Source organism: Dermochelys coriacea, chromosome 9, assembly GCF_009764565.3.
Source record: "Dermochelys coriacea isolate rDerCor1 chromosome 9, rDerCor1.pri.v4, whole genome shotgun sequence".
NCBI lineage: Eukaryota > Metazoa > Chordata > Testudines > Dermochelyidae > Dermochelys > Dermochelys coriacea.
This window is the reverse complement of record NC_050076.1, coordinates 89,474,270-89,491,429: the sequence shown is the minus strand read 5'-3', so window position 1 is coordinate 89,491,429 and position 17,160 is coordinate 89,474,270. Positions and strand designations below refer to the sequence as shown.

The 17,160-nt window shown below is 40.2% G+C and overlaps 1 protein-coding gene across 5 annotated transcripts in view; it reads left to right on the top strand.

Moving 5' to 3' along the window:
• STAG2 (stromal antigen 2) overlaps positions 1–17,160 on the top strand; it is a 185,896-nt gene that overhangs the window by 116,254 nt on the left and 52,482 nt on the right. For all 5 annotated transcript variants that reach the window (XM_043492946.1, XM_038417707.2, XM_043492944.1 and 2 more), the window contains 3 exons: positions 987–1,094; positions 7,141–7,252; positions 8,341–8,458. In XM_043492946.1, the coding sequence (XP_043348881.1) occupies positions 987–1,094; positions 7,141–7,252; positions 8,341–8,458 (338 nt within the window). The remainder of the gene's footprint in view (positions 1–986; positions 1,095–7,140; positions 7,253–8,340; positions 8,459–17,160) is intronic.

Here is a 17,160-nt window from a genome sequence, read left to right as displayed (position 1 = left end):
TAAAAGAATAAAAATATCTGTATGTATAAGTGTAAGTCAGACGCCTCAATACAGAGCAGAGAGAAGTTTGCCCATCTTACAGTAGCGCAATGATGTATTCTAGAAATAGTTAGCAGTGACATATCCAGCCAGGATATCATCCCAACCTTTATCCAATTTGCACATTTAAATGCTAGAAATATTAAGACACTCATTTCAATTAAGTGGTTTTCATAGTAGAGCTGAACTAAAAAGATATACTGCAGATGGGATGTGTTTGATAGGAGACAATAATTGAACTAAGCTGACTCTTTGGTCACAACATAGTACGTCTTGGATATGTTTTAGCCAACGTAGTGTAACTTTGTGGAATGCTTATTTTAAAAACAGAACTCTTTATATCTTGAGAAATTTTCTGACAATCAATAGACAATTTATTTCAAAGATATTCTCTGGGTAGGGCTAGTATAGTTTCAGATTAAGATCTTTTTCTAAACCAGATACTATAGGTGAAATGAATACATAACATTAAAATCTTAGGGTGAGGTTAACCATTACTATAGGCCATTTAGAAACAATCTTGATTAATTTTTTGGAAGATATGAGTCCCCTAGAATGAGTTGAGAATCTTAACCCTAGTACCTGAACTTTCTTATCCATTACCAGATGAGATGGCATGAAGCAGAAGAACCAGCTTGCTATATAGTATGTAACTGGAGACAGGCTTGACTTGATTTTGTTTGTGAAGTAATAGTTTCAGTACCCTGTTGATTTAAAAGCATGGCACGTGTAGGCAAAGCAAAGGGTTGCCCAACAAGTTAGACTGATATTTTAGCAGTGCTGTATCCTCCAGCTAAAAGGGTTTTTTTTGTTTTGTTTTTGTTTCCTTTTTTTAAAGGATCGAGGACATTTTAAAGACAAGGCTTTCTTTTGACTCTTCCCTTTTCTCCTGTCTAATGATAGACTTAAATTTTTGGTCTCTGTATTTTTTCCCTTTCTCTTCCTAGGAGTAGTGAAGAAGTTCTGACAGCAGAAGACTGTGAAAATGTCTATCATCTGGTTTACTCAGCTCACCGGCCAGTAGCAGTAGCTGCAGGGGAGTTTCTTTATAAAAAGTGAGGGGCAATATACTTAATGTTAATTACCTTTTTGTTGTATAGACTATCGAAAAAAGCACAAATATTATGGATATTATTTACGTTCTAGCTAGGAAAAGGGAAATCTGAATAAGGAAGTAGGTGTTAAAATACTTTTGTTTTAAAATGTGGGACCACTGTATATCACAGTTCAGACTGTAAGTGACAAAGGCATGGATAACTTGTAGTGAGATCTGCAATTTAAAAAAAAAAAAATCACAACCCAGGCTCAGATAGAAGAATTAGTCCTGGTGCTGGCTATTATTTGAGAATCCGGAAACTGCAGATAATCTGGCAAGACCCCACAAGTTGTAAACCTGTCTCGTGAAATGTTTTAAATAATTTTTAAAATACCTTTTCTGTGTAATGTAGCATGTACATAAAATATACACTTGCGTAAGTAGCTCGTAGTTTTCTTGCTTAATATGTGGCCATCCCAGCTAAATTATGTGAAGAATACACCCTGAATGCCATGTAAAATGTCGCATATATTACACTTAGAAGTGGAGATGTTTTATGGAGTGGACTAGGATGTGTATTGGTATTACTTTCTCTTACATGACTGATCCAGATTATTTTGGATTGTCTGCTGTCTTGGTACATCTGACAGCCATTGTGGTTTAGCTCGCTCCTGTAAGCTTCTATTTTTCTCCTCATCTTTCAGTAAAAGAGTTAAGAGTCTGTTAAATATGTATCCACCTATAAATCTGCAAGTCTATGGGATTTGAATTTGGTCCTTACCAAGCTTACTCTTTTGCGATAATGCCGCTTCTCTGTAGTGCGTATTTCTAGTGGCCGTTGCTTCAGCTAATCTACTGACGATGGCAGATTGTATAAACTGGATATAAAAGGGCTCTTAGTCCTTTTACTTACCAAACTGTTACTGTGTAAGTATTACATAGTTACTGAGATTGTAAGCTCTTTGGGGTAGGAACTGTCTTTTTGTACAGCTCCTAGCACAGTGGGCTCTCAGGCAGTATAATATTATAATTAATAATTACTTAGAATAGTGCAGAATCCTTTTGTAGGACACCTACATTCTTTGAGAAATGTAGGCCATTTATAAGAGATTATAAAAATGGATCATCTTGTTACGCAGACCTGCTATGCTCTATTTGGAGTATCAGTGCTATTAAAACTTCAGACACAGTCATGTAGGCTTATACGCTTGCTCAACTTTAAACGCTTGATTAGTCCCACTGAAATGAGTGTTTAAAGTTGGACAACTCAAATGCTTAGTTAAGCACTTGCTTAAGCTTTTCTGGGATTTAAGGCCTAAATCGTGCATGCCATGAATGGGAGGGCAGCTATATCAATTCCTGAAACTTACAAAGCTGCCTCTTGGAGCTCAAATCATAGAATCACAGAAATGGAAGGAACCTCAAGAGGTCATCTCATCCAGTCCTCTGCACTTACGGCAGGACTAAGTATTATCTAGACCACCCTTGACAGGTGTTTGTCTGACCTGCTCTTAAAAATCTCCAATGATGGAGATTCCAGAACCTTCCTAGGCAATTTATTCCAGTGCTTAACCACCCTGACATAAAGTTTTTTCTTAATACCCGTCCTAAACTGCCCTTGCTGCAATTTAAGCCCATTGCTTCTTGTTCTAGCCTCAGAGGTTAAGAAGAACAAATTTTCTCCCTCCTCCTTGTATCAACCTTTTTTTGTATTTGAAAACTGTTATCGTGCCCCTCTGACTTCTCTTTTCCAGACTAAACAAACCCATTTTTTTCGATCATCCCTCATAGATCATGTTTTCTAGACCTTTATCATTTTTGTTGCTCTTCTCTGGACTTTATCCAATTTGTCCACATCCTTCCCGAAATATGGTGCCCAGAACTGGACACATACTCCAGTTGAGGCCTAATCAGCATGGAGTAGAGTAGAATTGTTTCTCATGTCTTACTTACAACACTCCTGCTAATGCATCCCAGAATGATGTTCACTTTCTTTTGAAACAGTGTTACACTGTTGACTCATATTTAGCTTATGGTCCACTATGATCCCCAGATCCCTTCCCACAGTACTCCTTCCTAGGGAGTCATTTCCCATTTTGTACAGGTGCAGCTGATTGTTCCTTCCTAAATGGAGTACCTTGCATTTGTCCTTGTTGAATTTCATCTTATTTACTTCAGACCATTTCTCCAGTTTGTCCAGGTCATTTTGAATTTTAATCCTATCCTCTAAAGCACTTGCAACCCCTCCCAGCTTGGTATCATCCTCAGACTTTATAAGTGTACTCTCTATACCATTATCTAAATCATAGATGAAGATATTGAACAGAACTGGACCCAGAGCTAATCCCTGCAGGGCCCCACTTGTTATGCCTTTCCAGCATGACTGTGAACCTGTGAATAACTACTCTCTGGGAATGACAGGTTTCAGAGTAGCAGCCATGTTGGTCTGTATTCACAAAAAGAAAAGGAGTACTTGTGGAACCTTAGAGACTAACAAATTTATTTGAGCATAAGCTTTCGTGAGCTACAGCTCACTTCGTCGGATGCATTCAGTGGAAAATACAGTGGGGGGATTTATATACACATACAGAGAGAACATGAAACAATGGGTTTTTATCATACACACTGTAAGGAGAGTGATCACTTAAGATGAGCTATTATCAGCAGGAGGGGAGGAGGAGGAAAACCTTTTATGGTGATAATCAAGGTGGGCCATTTCCAGTTAACAAGAACGTCTGAGGAACAGTGGGGGGGGTGAGGTGGGGTGGAGAAATAACATAGGGAAATAGTTTTACTATATGTAATTACCCATCCACTCCCAGTCTCTATTCAAGCCTAAGTTAATTGTATCCAGTTTGCAAATTAATTCCAATTCAGCAGTCTCTCTTTGGAGTCCAAAAGGTTTTCCTCCTTCCCCCCACCCCCTTCCTGCTGGTAATAGCTCATCTTAAGTGATCACTCTCCTTACAGTGTGTATGATAAAAACCCATTGTTTCATGTTCTCTGTGTGTGTGTATATAAATCTCCCCACTGTATTTTCCACCGAATGCATCCGATGAAGTGAGCTGTAGCTCATGAAAGCTTATGCTCAAATAAATTTGTTAGTCTCTAAGGTGCCACAAGTACTCCTTTTCTTCTCTGGGAATGGTTTTCCAACCAGTTATGTACCTACCTTATAGTATCTCCATCTAGGTTGTTATGAGAAGGTCATGTGAGACACTATCAGAAGCTTTACTAAAGCCAAGATATACCACGTCTACTGCTTGCCCCCTATCTACAAGGCTTGTTACCCTGTCAAAGAAAGCTATCAGGTTGGTTTGACACAATTTGTTCTTGATGTATCCATGCTGACTGTTACTTATCACCTTACTATCTTCTAGATGTTTGCAAATTATTTGCTCTATTATCTTTCCGGGCACAGAAGTTAAAATGACTGTTCTGTAATTCTCTGGGTTGTTCTTATTTCCCTTTTTATAGATTGGCACTATATTTTCCCTTTTCCAGTCTTCTGGAATCTGTCCCATCTTCCATGATTTTTCAAAGATAATCACTAAGGTCTCAGATATCTCCTTAGTCAGCTCTTTGAGTGTTCTTGGATGCATTTCATCAAGTCCCGGTGACTTGAAGACATATAACTTGTCTAAGTAATTTTTAACTTGTTTGTTTCTTATTTTAGCCTCTGATCCTACCTCATGTTCACAGACATTCACTACGTTGATGTCCAATCACCACCAACCTTCTTGGTGAAAACCGAAACAAAGTCTTCATTAAGCGCACCTCTGCCATTTCCACATTTTCTGGCATCTCTCTCCCTCCCCCCATACCCTTGAGTAACGGGCCTACCTTATCCTTTGTCTTCCTCTTGCTTCTAATTATTTGTAGAATGTTTTCTTGTTACCCTTTGTCTCTAGCTAGTTTATCTCATTTTGTGCCTTAGCCTGTCTAATTTTGTCCCTACATACTTGTGTTGTTTGTTTATATTCATCCTTTATAATTTAACCAGTTTTCACTTTTTGTAGGACTTTATTTTTAATTTTAGATTATTTAAGATCTCTTGGGCAAACCAGGGTGGTTTCTTGCCATACTTCCTGTCTTTCCTACATAGTGGGATAGTTTGCTCTTGTGTCCTTAATAATGTCTCTTTGAAAAAACTGCCAACTGTCTTCAATTGTTTTTTACCTTAGACTTGCTTCCAATGGAATCTTGCCTACCAACTCCCTGAGTTTGCTAAAGTCTGCCTTCTTGAAATCTATTGTCTTTATTTTGCTGTTCTCTTTCTTACCATTCCTTACAATCGTGAACTCTGACATTTCATGATCACTTTCACCCACACTGCTTTCCACTTTCAAATTCTCAGCAAGTTCCTCCCTGTTTGTCAAAATCAAATTTAGAACAGCCTCTCCCCTAGTAGTCTTCTCCACCTTCTGAAATAAAAAATTGTCTACAATACATTCCAAGAACTTGTTGGATAATCTGTGCCTTGCTGTGTTGTTTTCCCAACAGATGTCTGAGTAGTTGAAGTCCCCCATTCATACCAAGTCCTGTGCTTTGGATGATTTTGCTAGTTGTTTAAAAAAAGCCTCATTCACCTCTTCTTCCTGATGAGGTGGTCTGTAGTAGACCCCTATCATGACATCACCTTTGTTTTTTACCCCTTTTATCCTTACTTAGAAACTTCCAACAAGTCTGTCTCCTATTTCTGTCTCAACCTTAATCCAAGTTATATGTTTTTAATATATAAGGCAATACCTCCTCCCTTTTTTCCCTGCCTGTCCTTCCTGAGCAAGCTGTACCCGTCTGTACCAATATTCCGGTCATGGGTATTACCCACCAAGTCTCTGTGATGCCAACTACGTCATAGTTGTGTTTGTTTACTAGCATTTTGAGTTCTTCCTACTTATTCCCCATACTTCTTACATTAGTATGCGGACATCTAAGATATTGATTTGATCTCCCCCCCCCATTTCTATCTTGTCTCTCCTTTATCCCTGCTATAACAGCCCATGCTCCCCACAAATTCCAACCCTTCTCCCAGGTCTCCATGTTTTTGACTTACCTGTGGGCTTTTCCCAAGCATGCTCAGAGGCTAGATTAGATATCTGTTTCAAAAAAGCATGCCTTTGCAAAGCACTGTTATTTTACTCAGAAGTTGATCAGATGCCTGTTTCAGAAAAGTAAAGAGCAATGCTTCACTCTCCAATTAGTAATACTTTTCTTCCTTTATCCTGATACTGTTTTCATTGCTTCTTAGTCTTCTGAGTGGGGATGGGGGTCTGTAGAGGCAATTTCATAAAGGAGTAAGGAAAACTAGTTACCAGTAAGTGGAGTTCATGAAGTTCTGCAGGTCCACACTGATCCTTCCGTTCCTCTTAGAAGCTTTTGTGATTGCTATAGCATCCATCTGAAGCACACCATGAAATCAAAAGGCAGCACCTATAAAACTGTTTTAAAGACAGCTCGTCCAATCAACCCATCCTCCTTCAAAATAATCTAGATCCACAAGTAAAACACGCATGTTACACAATAGTCTGCATTGGTAACATCTGTGTCTTGATATAAACTGATTATGACAATATTAAGTTTACATTGTAGTATTGCTTACAGCAGTTAATTTTATCTCTAAACTGTGACAGTGTTGTTCAGTGTAATTGCATTTTTCCTTTCCACATTAATAAAAGGAACTGATAAAAAGATTCAGTACTTAAAACTTGGACATTCACTGCTGCAGGATAATAAGTTAAATAGCTTGGTTAAGTTTTTTTTAAAAATATATATTTTATATGAATAAGAGCATCTGAGTTTCGGTTGTTTAGGATAAAATTAAGAGTGATTATTTTTTGTGCTTCAAAGCATAAATGATCACCTGCTGGTGTCAAGAAATATGCTTCCAGAGTACAGGATTGCACAGATATATGCATTAATAGGGGGTTACATCTTCCTTTGAAATATTCAGCATTCGTTACTGTTGGAAACAGGATACTAATACTGTTTAGTCTGTTTCAGTATAGCATTTCTTATTTCCTTCAAGGAGAAAATATTTTATATTAAAAATTTATTTTTTCTAGGCTTTTCAGTCGCAGAGAGCCTGAAGATGATGGACTACTTAAAAGGAGGGGGAGACAAGGTCCAAATGCTAACCTTGTGAAGACTTTGGTGTTTTTCTTCTTGGAAAGCGAAGTAAGTTGAGTTTCATATTATCCCTTTTATCACTTTGGCTTAGAGAGAGTTCCATTCTTTCCTGCTCTCATGTACTACATGTCCTTACCGGTTTCCTATTTTAAATGGTTACTCTGGGAAACTCTAGACTTTATTCTTTATAGTGTAGTATATCATTGAAGATCTGCAGAGTACAGGAACCCATTTAATGGAATAGACAGCCAGTCACTTAAAACCGTATATTTTATATATATATTACTCCTGAGGGCATTCTGTGCCAAAAAAATTAAAATTCTGCACACTATTTTAAAAGTTTGCAAATTTTATTTGTCAAATAAATGTGGAGGCTCCAGCATGGCATTTGGGAGCACAGGCCAATGGCTGCACAGAGGTGGGAGATCACTGTGCAGCTCTCCGCTTGTGACTAGCAGCTGATCCTGGCGCAGGGTAGTAGCCACCAGATGGGTCTTCCCCAGTCCCGCCTCCTTCCCCACAGTGATTTACCTCTCTGCCAGCTGCCCAGGGCACTCCAAACATACATGCCCGCTCTTGTGGCTTCCCTTTGCTTCCCTGTCAGAAAGTCATTTTTCTGTTGGAAAGCAAAGAAATCTGCAGGGGACATAAATTCTGCACATGCGCAGTGGTGCAGAATTCCCCAAGAACTAAAAGAGCACTGAGAAATGGAGTACAGAGAAGTTTTGGGCCTTGCTAGATGTTGAATGTCTCCTATATGAATGGGAGATAAGCGTGCTCAGTGTCTTGCAGAATCAGACCTGTTTGTTGGGAAAATTAGGCACAGTCTTCTCACATAATAGGTTTGGATTCAGACAACTCACAAAGTTTGCTTTCTGCAGCTTCAAATTCTGTCGAAATAACTGTTAGTGTCTTAACAACTTGAAAATCTTAAAATATAAACCAAAGAGGATGTTGGTAAGAATGTTTGTTGATCTCTCCGGATTAATGTGCCACAAAGTTAAATTTTTTTTTCCCTTTGGAGTCAGAAACCATGCCGCAGGCAAAAAGGAACAAGAGTAGCCGAGTGCATTGTAGCCACTTTTATAACTATCTTTTTCATTGGTTGAGGAATATAACTACTGTATTCTTTTTAGTTACATGAGCATGCTGCTTATCTTGTGGACAGCATGTGGGACTGTGCAACAGAACTCTTGAAGGACTGGGAATGTATGAATAGTCTTCTGTTGGAGGAGCCGCTCAATGGAGAGGAGCGTAAGAGATTTCATTATATCTTGCTGTCCAAATTGATATATTGTTCATTTTTCAGCATTTGATATAGTTGAGATACTGAAACTAACTCACCCAAATTTTTAGAATAATTTAAGCAGAATGTAAATAACTTCAGATTGATATGGACTGCCCAGACTGGATCACTAATGATTTGACTAAGAGTAGTCACAATGGAGTTAGTACATGATGGTTAAAATTACAGTCTACATGAGGAGCCTTTATTCGTGATAACTTTTAATTAAGGCTGTCAAGCGATTAAAAAGTTAATTGCGCTGTTAAACAATAATAGAATACAATTTATTTAAATATTTTTGGATGTTTTCTACGTTTTCAAGTATATTGATTTCAGTTACAACACAGAATACAAAGTGTACAGTGCTCACTTTACATTTATTTTTTATTACAAATATTTGCACTGCAAAAACCAAAAGGAATAGTATTTTTCAATTCACCTAATACAAGTACTGCAGTGCAATCTCTTTATCATGAAAGTTGAACTTACAAATGTAGAATTATGTACCAAAAAACTCCTGCATTCAAAAACAAAACAATGTAAAATTTTAGAGCCTACAAGTCCATTCAGTCCTACTTCTTGTTCAGCCAATTTCTAAGAGAAACAAGTCTGTTTACATTTACAGGAGATAATGCTGCCCGCTTCTTAATTACAATGTCACCTGAAAGTGAGAACAGGCGTCTGTATGGCACTGTTGTAGCTGACATTGGAAGATATTTACATGCCGGATGCACTAAAGATTCATATGCCTCTTCATGCTTTGACCATCGTTCCAGAAGACATGCTTCCAAGCTGATGATGCTCATTAAAAAAATAATGCGTTAATTAAATTTGTGACACAATTCTCTCCCAAGGAATTCAATGTCTCCTGCTCTGTTTTACCCGCATTCTGCCATATATTTCATGTTATAGCAGTCTTGGATGATGACACAGCACATGTTTGTTTTAAGAACACTTTCACTGAAAATTTGACAAAATGCAAAGAGGATACCAATGTGAAATTTTTAAAGATAGCTACAGCACTGGACCCACTGTCCTCTGGAACTATTGCCAAAGCATGAAGGGGCATATGAATCTTTAGCACATCTGGCATGTAAATATCTAATGACGCCAGCTACAACATTGCCTTGCAAATGCCTGTTTTCACTTTCAGGTGATGTAATTAAGAAGTGAGCAGCATTATCTCCCGTAAATGTAAACAAACTAGTTTCTCTTAGCGATTGCCTGAACAGGAAGTAGGACTGAGTGGACTTGTGGGCTCCATTTATAGGCTCTGAAGTTTTGTTTTGTTTTTGAGTGCAGTTATGTAACACAAAAAACTACATTTGTAAGTTGCATTTCCATGCTCTACAGTACTTGTATGAGGTGAATTGAAAAATGCTATTTCTTTTGTTACAAATATTTGCCCTGTAAAAATTATTAATAAAAAAATAATATAAAGTGAACACTGTACACTTTGTATTCTCTGTTATGGAAATAGATATATTTGAAAATGTAGAAACATTCAAAATATTTAATAAATTTCAATTGGTAATCTGTTGTTTAGCAGTGCAATTAATTTTTTTTTTAGTTAATTGCATGAGTTAACTGTGATTAATCTACAGCCCTACTTTTAACCTTTTGGAGCTTGAAAGTCTGCTGTGCCCATTGACGATGTCCTTTTGTTGGAATAAATTCTGTGACCACCACTGCCAGAGATTAAATTCTCTTAAAGGAATAGTAAACTTTCCAACTAAAGATTGAAAATGTGTTATTTGATAGCCACTTAAATTCGTGTGCTGGACAGGTATTTGTGCGTATACATTTATATTTTCAAATGCTGAGGTCTGAACTTTGCCTTCTAGTGCATACACAACTCCCTCACACAAAAATAGTGTAATGTTAAGTCATAGATATTTCAAAGGGATTGGGTTGTTAAATGAATTTAACTAGAAGTTTAAAACTGCCATTCTGGTGCCTGCTGTTTGTTCCCCAGAAGTAATGCTCAAAAGTGGAAGGATAAGGATGTTTTCTTTCTTCAGCCTTTGTAAAAGAAGTAGGAGGAACAGTGTGGTGTAGATTCTTCTTTAAACCAGCTCTGAGTTTTTTTTTTTCCAAAAACCAGAAATCACAGAATTTGTAACACATTTATGATAAACACAGGCTCTACTTAGGAGAGTTGTTGCTTTGAGTTTTCCAAAAAGCCTAGATTCTTGGAGTGGCCTCTGCACATTCACACTCTTGGGATGTGCTGGAAGTGTATCTTGGACCAGTGGAACCTATCAATAGCAATGCCTGTTAGAATGCTCCTATGATCCCTGTCCCTCTCCTTTCTATTTTGAACGTTCAGAGGGTGGGAGTAAAATAGGCAGTGTAGTGTGTTCACTGCCTCCGTTCCTTCTAACCCCAGCCACCAGGAACTTCACAAAGTCCTAGGACATGGATTCATCAAAATGAATCATTCTCAGTACTGTCCCATTCATATTTTAGTTGGATGTTAGTTCTTTATTTTCCATAATTGCTGCTTTTTTTTTTTTTTGAGTAAAAATGGTGTAGGTCCTTGATTTCTAATATGTGAGAACCAAAGACAATGGAGCTAGGTTTGAAGAGGTAAACTTCTTGCCCTGCTGTTTTTCCTGCTTTGACTAGACAGCAGGACAGATCCTGGGCTGTTTTATTGCTCCATATGTAGCAGCTTCGCAAGGGCCAAAAAGGAACATCAAAAATGCTTCCAAGCAGTGCTATTATAGGAAGCATAAGCCGCTAAACCTTCTAGTTCCAAAATGCAGGGAAATTTAGGTGCTGGGAAAGGGGGGGCTGACATTGAGGGGGTTGAAAAGACCAGCAAAGTCCCAGCATAGATGTCAGTCTGTAACTAGAGCCTAACCTCAGTTGCTGTTCACTGTGACTCTGCAAAGGCTGGGTCTGACTCAGCATAAACACCTGGCTTTGTAGGTATCTGCCTCTGCAAAAAGAGCCAGTCCTGGAGACCATGTGATTAAGGACCTGGGACTTCCAGTTCCAACACTGAAATGCAAAAGTGGTACCTATAAGGTCCATCCTTGGCACTGTGAAGGATGATATTAAGGACCAAGGTTGTATCATGGATCCACACCCTACCCTGGATCAAACACCATTGTTCTCATGATCAAAACCTCATTATAAGCCTGATAAAGCACCTGATTCTTTCTCAGAGCTTTTGGTTGCTGGATATACAGTTATTTGTTTGCATTACTGTAGCACCTCTGAGCCCTGGTCACAGACCCAGGACCCCACTGTGTTAGGCATTATACAGACACTGTACCATGGTGGTTCAGGTTCATTGTTTTGAGCCTCTGGAATACCATCATTCAGAGCCACTTTCAAATCATGAGCCCTTGTGCAGCAACAGATACGTTATCCCCCATGCTTAAAAGAAGCATATGGTAGTGGTGCCAGTTCATTCTTCTTTTTCTTCAGTAAAGAGAAAAATTTTACAAGCTAAATCAGTTTCCCTAGCTGTGCCGATTTCCTCAAAAATACATTAATCTCGTCCTTGGACATCCTCTCCCCCCAAACACACACACAAACTCAGGGGAAATGTCTTGTCCCTTCAGCTTTTCACTTCTTGGAAGGATCTCATATCCACATTTTGATCTGTAATCTGGCCACAATCAATCTGACACCTTTCCTTGCCCTTCCCCTCCCAAGGAATGGTTCAGGGAACCTAGAGAGTGTTATTGACACTCTCAGTTCCAACCTGTCAGATCTCAAGATCATCCTGTCTTGCCCATAGATTATGAAGGCAGTTCTCTACGGGGTACTGGTAGGACTGAGAGTTACTTCCATGGGCAATATGGCGATATTCGTCTTTCCGTAAGTGTTGACCTGAATGTAAAAGGGCTGAGAAAAGGCAGGTGCAAAGGGAGCTTTCTCCTGAAAGGGTTCAGCTGAAGTTTCCTGTACTGGAATTGTCCTGTCTGGTTCCCTCATTCCTGCCAGCACCAAGTGAACAGGTTTCTTCACTTGTCCCAGACATGCAATCTGAAGAACTAGAAGGGTCTATCAAATTTCTGGATGCAGATACGGATCTGGATGTTCAAAATTCACCAGATGACATCCTGGGTTTGTCATCTTCCTCCTCTTCAGAAGAGAGCTCCAAATTCATGAACATGTAGAACAGACTGCTACTACAAAAGTGGATGGGAACCTGGGAGACAGTGATCACGAGATGGTCGAGTTCAGGATCCTGACACAAGGTAGAAAGGAGAGCAGCAGAATACAAACCCTTGACTTCAGAAAAGCAGACTTTGACTCCCTCAGGGAACTGATGGGCAGGATCTCCTGGGAAAATAACATGAGGGGGAAAGAAGTCCAGGAGAGCTGGCTGTATTTTAAAGAATCCTTATTGAGGTTGCAGGAACAAAGCATCCTGATGTGTAGAAAGAATAGTAAATATGGGAGGCAACCAGCTTCGCTTAACAGTGAAATTCTTGCTGCTCTTAAACACAAAAAAGAAGCTTACAAGAAGTGGAAGATTGGACAAATGACCAGGAAGGAGTATAAAAATATTGCTTAGGTATGCAGGAGTGAAATCAGGAAGGCCAAATCACACTTGGAGTTGCAGCTAGCAAGGGATATTAAGAGTAACAAGAAGGGTTTCTATAGGTATGTTAGCAACAAGAAGGTGTTCAGGGAAAGTGTGGGCCCTTTACTGAACGGGGCAGGCAACCTAGTGATAGAGGATGTGGAAAAAGCCAATGTACTCAATGCTTTTTATGCCTCTGTCTTCATGAACAAGGTTAGCTCTCAGACTACTGCACTGGGCAGCACACTTTATTAATGATCTGGAGGATGGCGTGGATTGCACCCTCAGCAAGTTTGCAGATGACACTAAACTGGGAGGAGTGTTAGATACACTGGAGGGTAGGGATAAGATACAGAGGGACCTAGACAAATTAGAGGATTGGGCCAAAAGAAATCTGATGAGATTCAACAAGCACAAGTGCAGAGTCCTGCACTTGCGAAGGAAAAATCCCATGTACTGCTACAAACTAGGTACCGAATGGCTAAGCAGAAGTTCTGCAGAACAGGACTTGGGGGTTATGAAGCTTGATGTGAGTCAACAGTGTGCCCTTGTTGCCAAGAAGGCTAACGGCGTTTTGGGCTGTATAAGTAGGAACATTGCCAGCAGATCAAGGGATGTGATCATTCCCCTCTATTTGGCATTGGTGAGGCATCATCTGGAGTACTGTGTCCAGTTTTGGGTCCCACGCTACAAGAATGATGTGGAAAAATGGGAAAGAGTCCAGTAGAGGGCAACAAAAATGATTAGGGGGCTGGAGCACATAATTTATGAGGAGAGGCTGAAGGAACTGGTATTATTTAGTCTGCAGAAGAGAAGAATGATTGGGGATTTGATAGCTACTTTCAACTACCTGAAAGGGGATTCCAAAGAGGATGTTCTCAGTGGTACCAGATGATAAAACAAGGAGTAATGGTCTCAAGTTGCAGAGGGGAGGTTTAGGTTGGATATTAGGAATAACTTTTTGACTAGGAGGGTGGTGAAGCACTGGAATGGGTTACCTAGGTGGTGGAATCTCCTTCCGTAGAGATTTTTAAGGTCAGACTTGACAAAGTTGGGGATTTAGTTGGGGATTAGGTCCTGCTTTGAGCAGGGGGTGGGATTAGATGACCTCCTGAGATCCCTTCCAACCCTGCTATTTTATGATTCTACTTTTAACTTCCCCATCGTAATCTTAGAGGAAACTATACATCTGATTTTTTTATATTCTGGGATCACCCTCTAAGAATAGGATTACCTGGCCAATTTTAGATGGTTTATTACAGCTGGTAAAAAAATGCCTGATTATATCCATCAACTGCACTGGCTATTTCTAAAAAATTAGATAAATTATACCAGCTTTCTTCTGAGTGATTCTTGTTCTCCTAGACTCACCCAGATCCAGATTCATTTGTAGTGGAGGCTGCTGTCCAAAGAACTAAAGGAGGTCAAGTCTTCTCTGTCTCTTCAGATAGATGATAAGAAGGAAGATGCTGTGAGTAGAAGGATGTTCTCCTGTGCCACACTAGGAATCAGAATGATCAACTAATAGGCAGTAATGTCCAGATATCAGTATTATTTGGTAAAGAATGTTTGCGCAGTCACTGCTAGGAGACTAAACTGGTCAGAGCCCTTATTATTGAAGGTCAGTAGCTAAGTACATCTTGAGAGTATTCTTTGATGCTTTTGGTACTGTGTGTAGAGCAGTGGCATCCACATGTAACTACAAGTGGTGACTCGATGCGTTCATTTGTACTTTATCCGGAAACAAGAACTAGAGTGGAAGACACCCATTTGTTGGTGAAGGGCTAAACAGATGAGGTTTAGAGAATGTGAAAGACATCAAAGAAAAGGAGTACTTGTGGCACCTTAGAGACTAACAAATTTATTTGAGCATAAGCTTTTGTGAGCTATAGCTCACTTCATCGGATAAGTTCACGAAAGCTTATGCTCAAATAAATTTGTTAGTCTCTAAAGTGCCACAAGTACTCCTTTTCTTTTTTGCAAATACAGACTAACACGGCTGCTACTCTGAAACCTGAAAGACATCAGTTCTACTGCAGCGTCTCTAGGAATTTCTCAGTCCTCTAAGAAAAGATTTGGGATACCAGTGGATATGGTTGTTTTTGGAAAGCAGCATTCTCTTCCACTTCATTTTGAAGGAAGGAATAGCACCCTATTCAGCCATAGCAGAGACCCAAACCATGAGCTAAAGCAGCAGTGGGCAAACTTTTGGGGCCAAGGACAACATCTGGGTGAGGAAATTGTATGCAGGGCAGGGGGTTGGGGTGCGGTAGGGAGTGCAAGAGGGTGCAGTGTGCAGGAACGGGCTCAGGGACTGGGGCAGAGGAAGGGTGCGGGGTGTAAGAGGGGGCTCAGGTAAGGGGGTTAAGGTGTAACGGGGCTCAGGACAGGGAGTTGGGGTGCAGGAGAGGTGTGAGGTGCAAGCAGGGAGTTGGGGGGCAAGGTGCAGGAGGGGTTCAGGCTCCGGCCCGGCGCCACTTACCTAAAGCGGTTCCGGGTGGCAGCGGCGTGCACTGGGGCCAGGGCAGGCTGCCTGCCTGACCTGGCCCCACGCCACGCAGCTCTGGGAAGCGGCCGGCACCATGTCCCTGCAGCCCCTGGAGGGGGAGGGGAGGACACAGGGCTCTGTGCACTGCCCTTGCCACGCCTCCAGGTACCTCCCTTGAAGCTCCCATTGGCTGCAGTTCCCTGTTCCCGGCCAATGGGAGCTGCAGCGGGCGATGCCTGGAGGCAAGGGCAATGCACGAAGCTCTCTGCCCTCCCCCTCCCCCAATAGTATTCACAAAATGCTTTTCAGCAGTAGCAGCTCATTTAAGATATCAGAATTTGCATGTCTACTCTTATTTGAATGATTGGCTCATCAGGGTATCCTCACAGGAGGTTGTAGCAAAAGCTCTGTCACAAATATGCACTCTAGGGTTCAAGATAAAGCTGAAGAAATTACACACACCACCAGATCAGACCTTTTATTCAGGCAATCTGGAATCTCAAATAATCAGAGATTTTCTTCCAGAAGAAAAGCATTTTAAAAATTGGGTTGCAGCAATAAAATTATTGCAGAAGGGCTCATGTCAGATAGTAATATTCTTCAAGATGGTCTTTGGCGAGGAATGTAGCTCTGTATGCCTATCTAGAGATGAGTCTTCTGCAGCCCTGACTATCAAAACACTGTATGCCAAATATAGACAGCATGGTTATGAAATTGACACTACTAGGGATGTGTTCCTGACTCTCATATTGTGGACTCAAACTTCAGTGTGTCCTCAAAGGAGTTGTATTGAGTTCCTAAACTCTCCACTTGCAGGCAAGGAGAATATACTAGCAGATTAGTATGAGTAGTTATTCTGGAGTGAATGACTTCTCCCTGTGGGGATGTCAGGACATAGATTTGTTCTCAAGACATGGCTCTAAATGTCAGAGGTTTTGCTCCAGATCAGGAGCAGACCATCAGTTTCTGATGCATTTCTTCTAGATGGGGAGTGGGTCTCCTGTGTTCTCTCCCTCCACCTCCATTTCCTTCATTCAAAGAGTTCTAGGTAAAAATCGAATAACATAAAGCCAACGTTAACCTGAATGCGCCAGCCTTGGCAAAATAGTGGTTTTTAGAACTATTTCAGCTATCACAAGGAGTTTTATCTGTCTGTCTCTGATTTGCTTTCCAAAACCAGACTGTCTCCAATTAACAGTAAAAGCTACAGGAACCTGACCAATCTGGTACTGTACTGTTAGGAAAAGGTACAGTAGATTCAGTTGAACTCCAAGAACCAGACAACTCACTTGTGTTATCATAAGTAAAAAAGATTCTCTTTGTGGGAAACAAACAATATCATAAACTCAGTTTCAGCTCCTGTCCAGTCCATGCTGGGATATTTCATTTGAAATTCTTGGGAAGCTTTTGAGCTACACAGAGCTCTCCTTCAGGGCTGTTCAGATCTGAAGAAGACTTGTGTGTGTTTTGAAAGCTTATCTCTTTCATCCACAGAAGCTGGTCCAATAAAAGATAATACCTCACCCACCTTGTCTCTCTGACATCTCCCATGCCCTCTTATGGTATTTCACAAAGATAGTGATCCTTCTTCTACACCCAAAATGTTTCCTGGTGTTAACAGAATTTCATCTTAACCA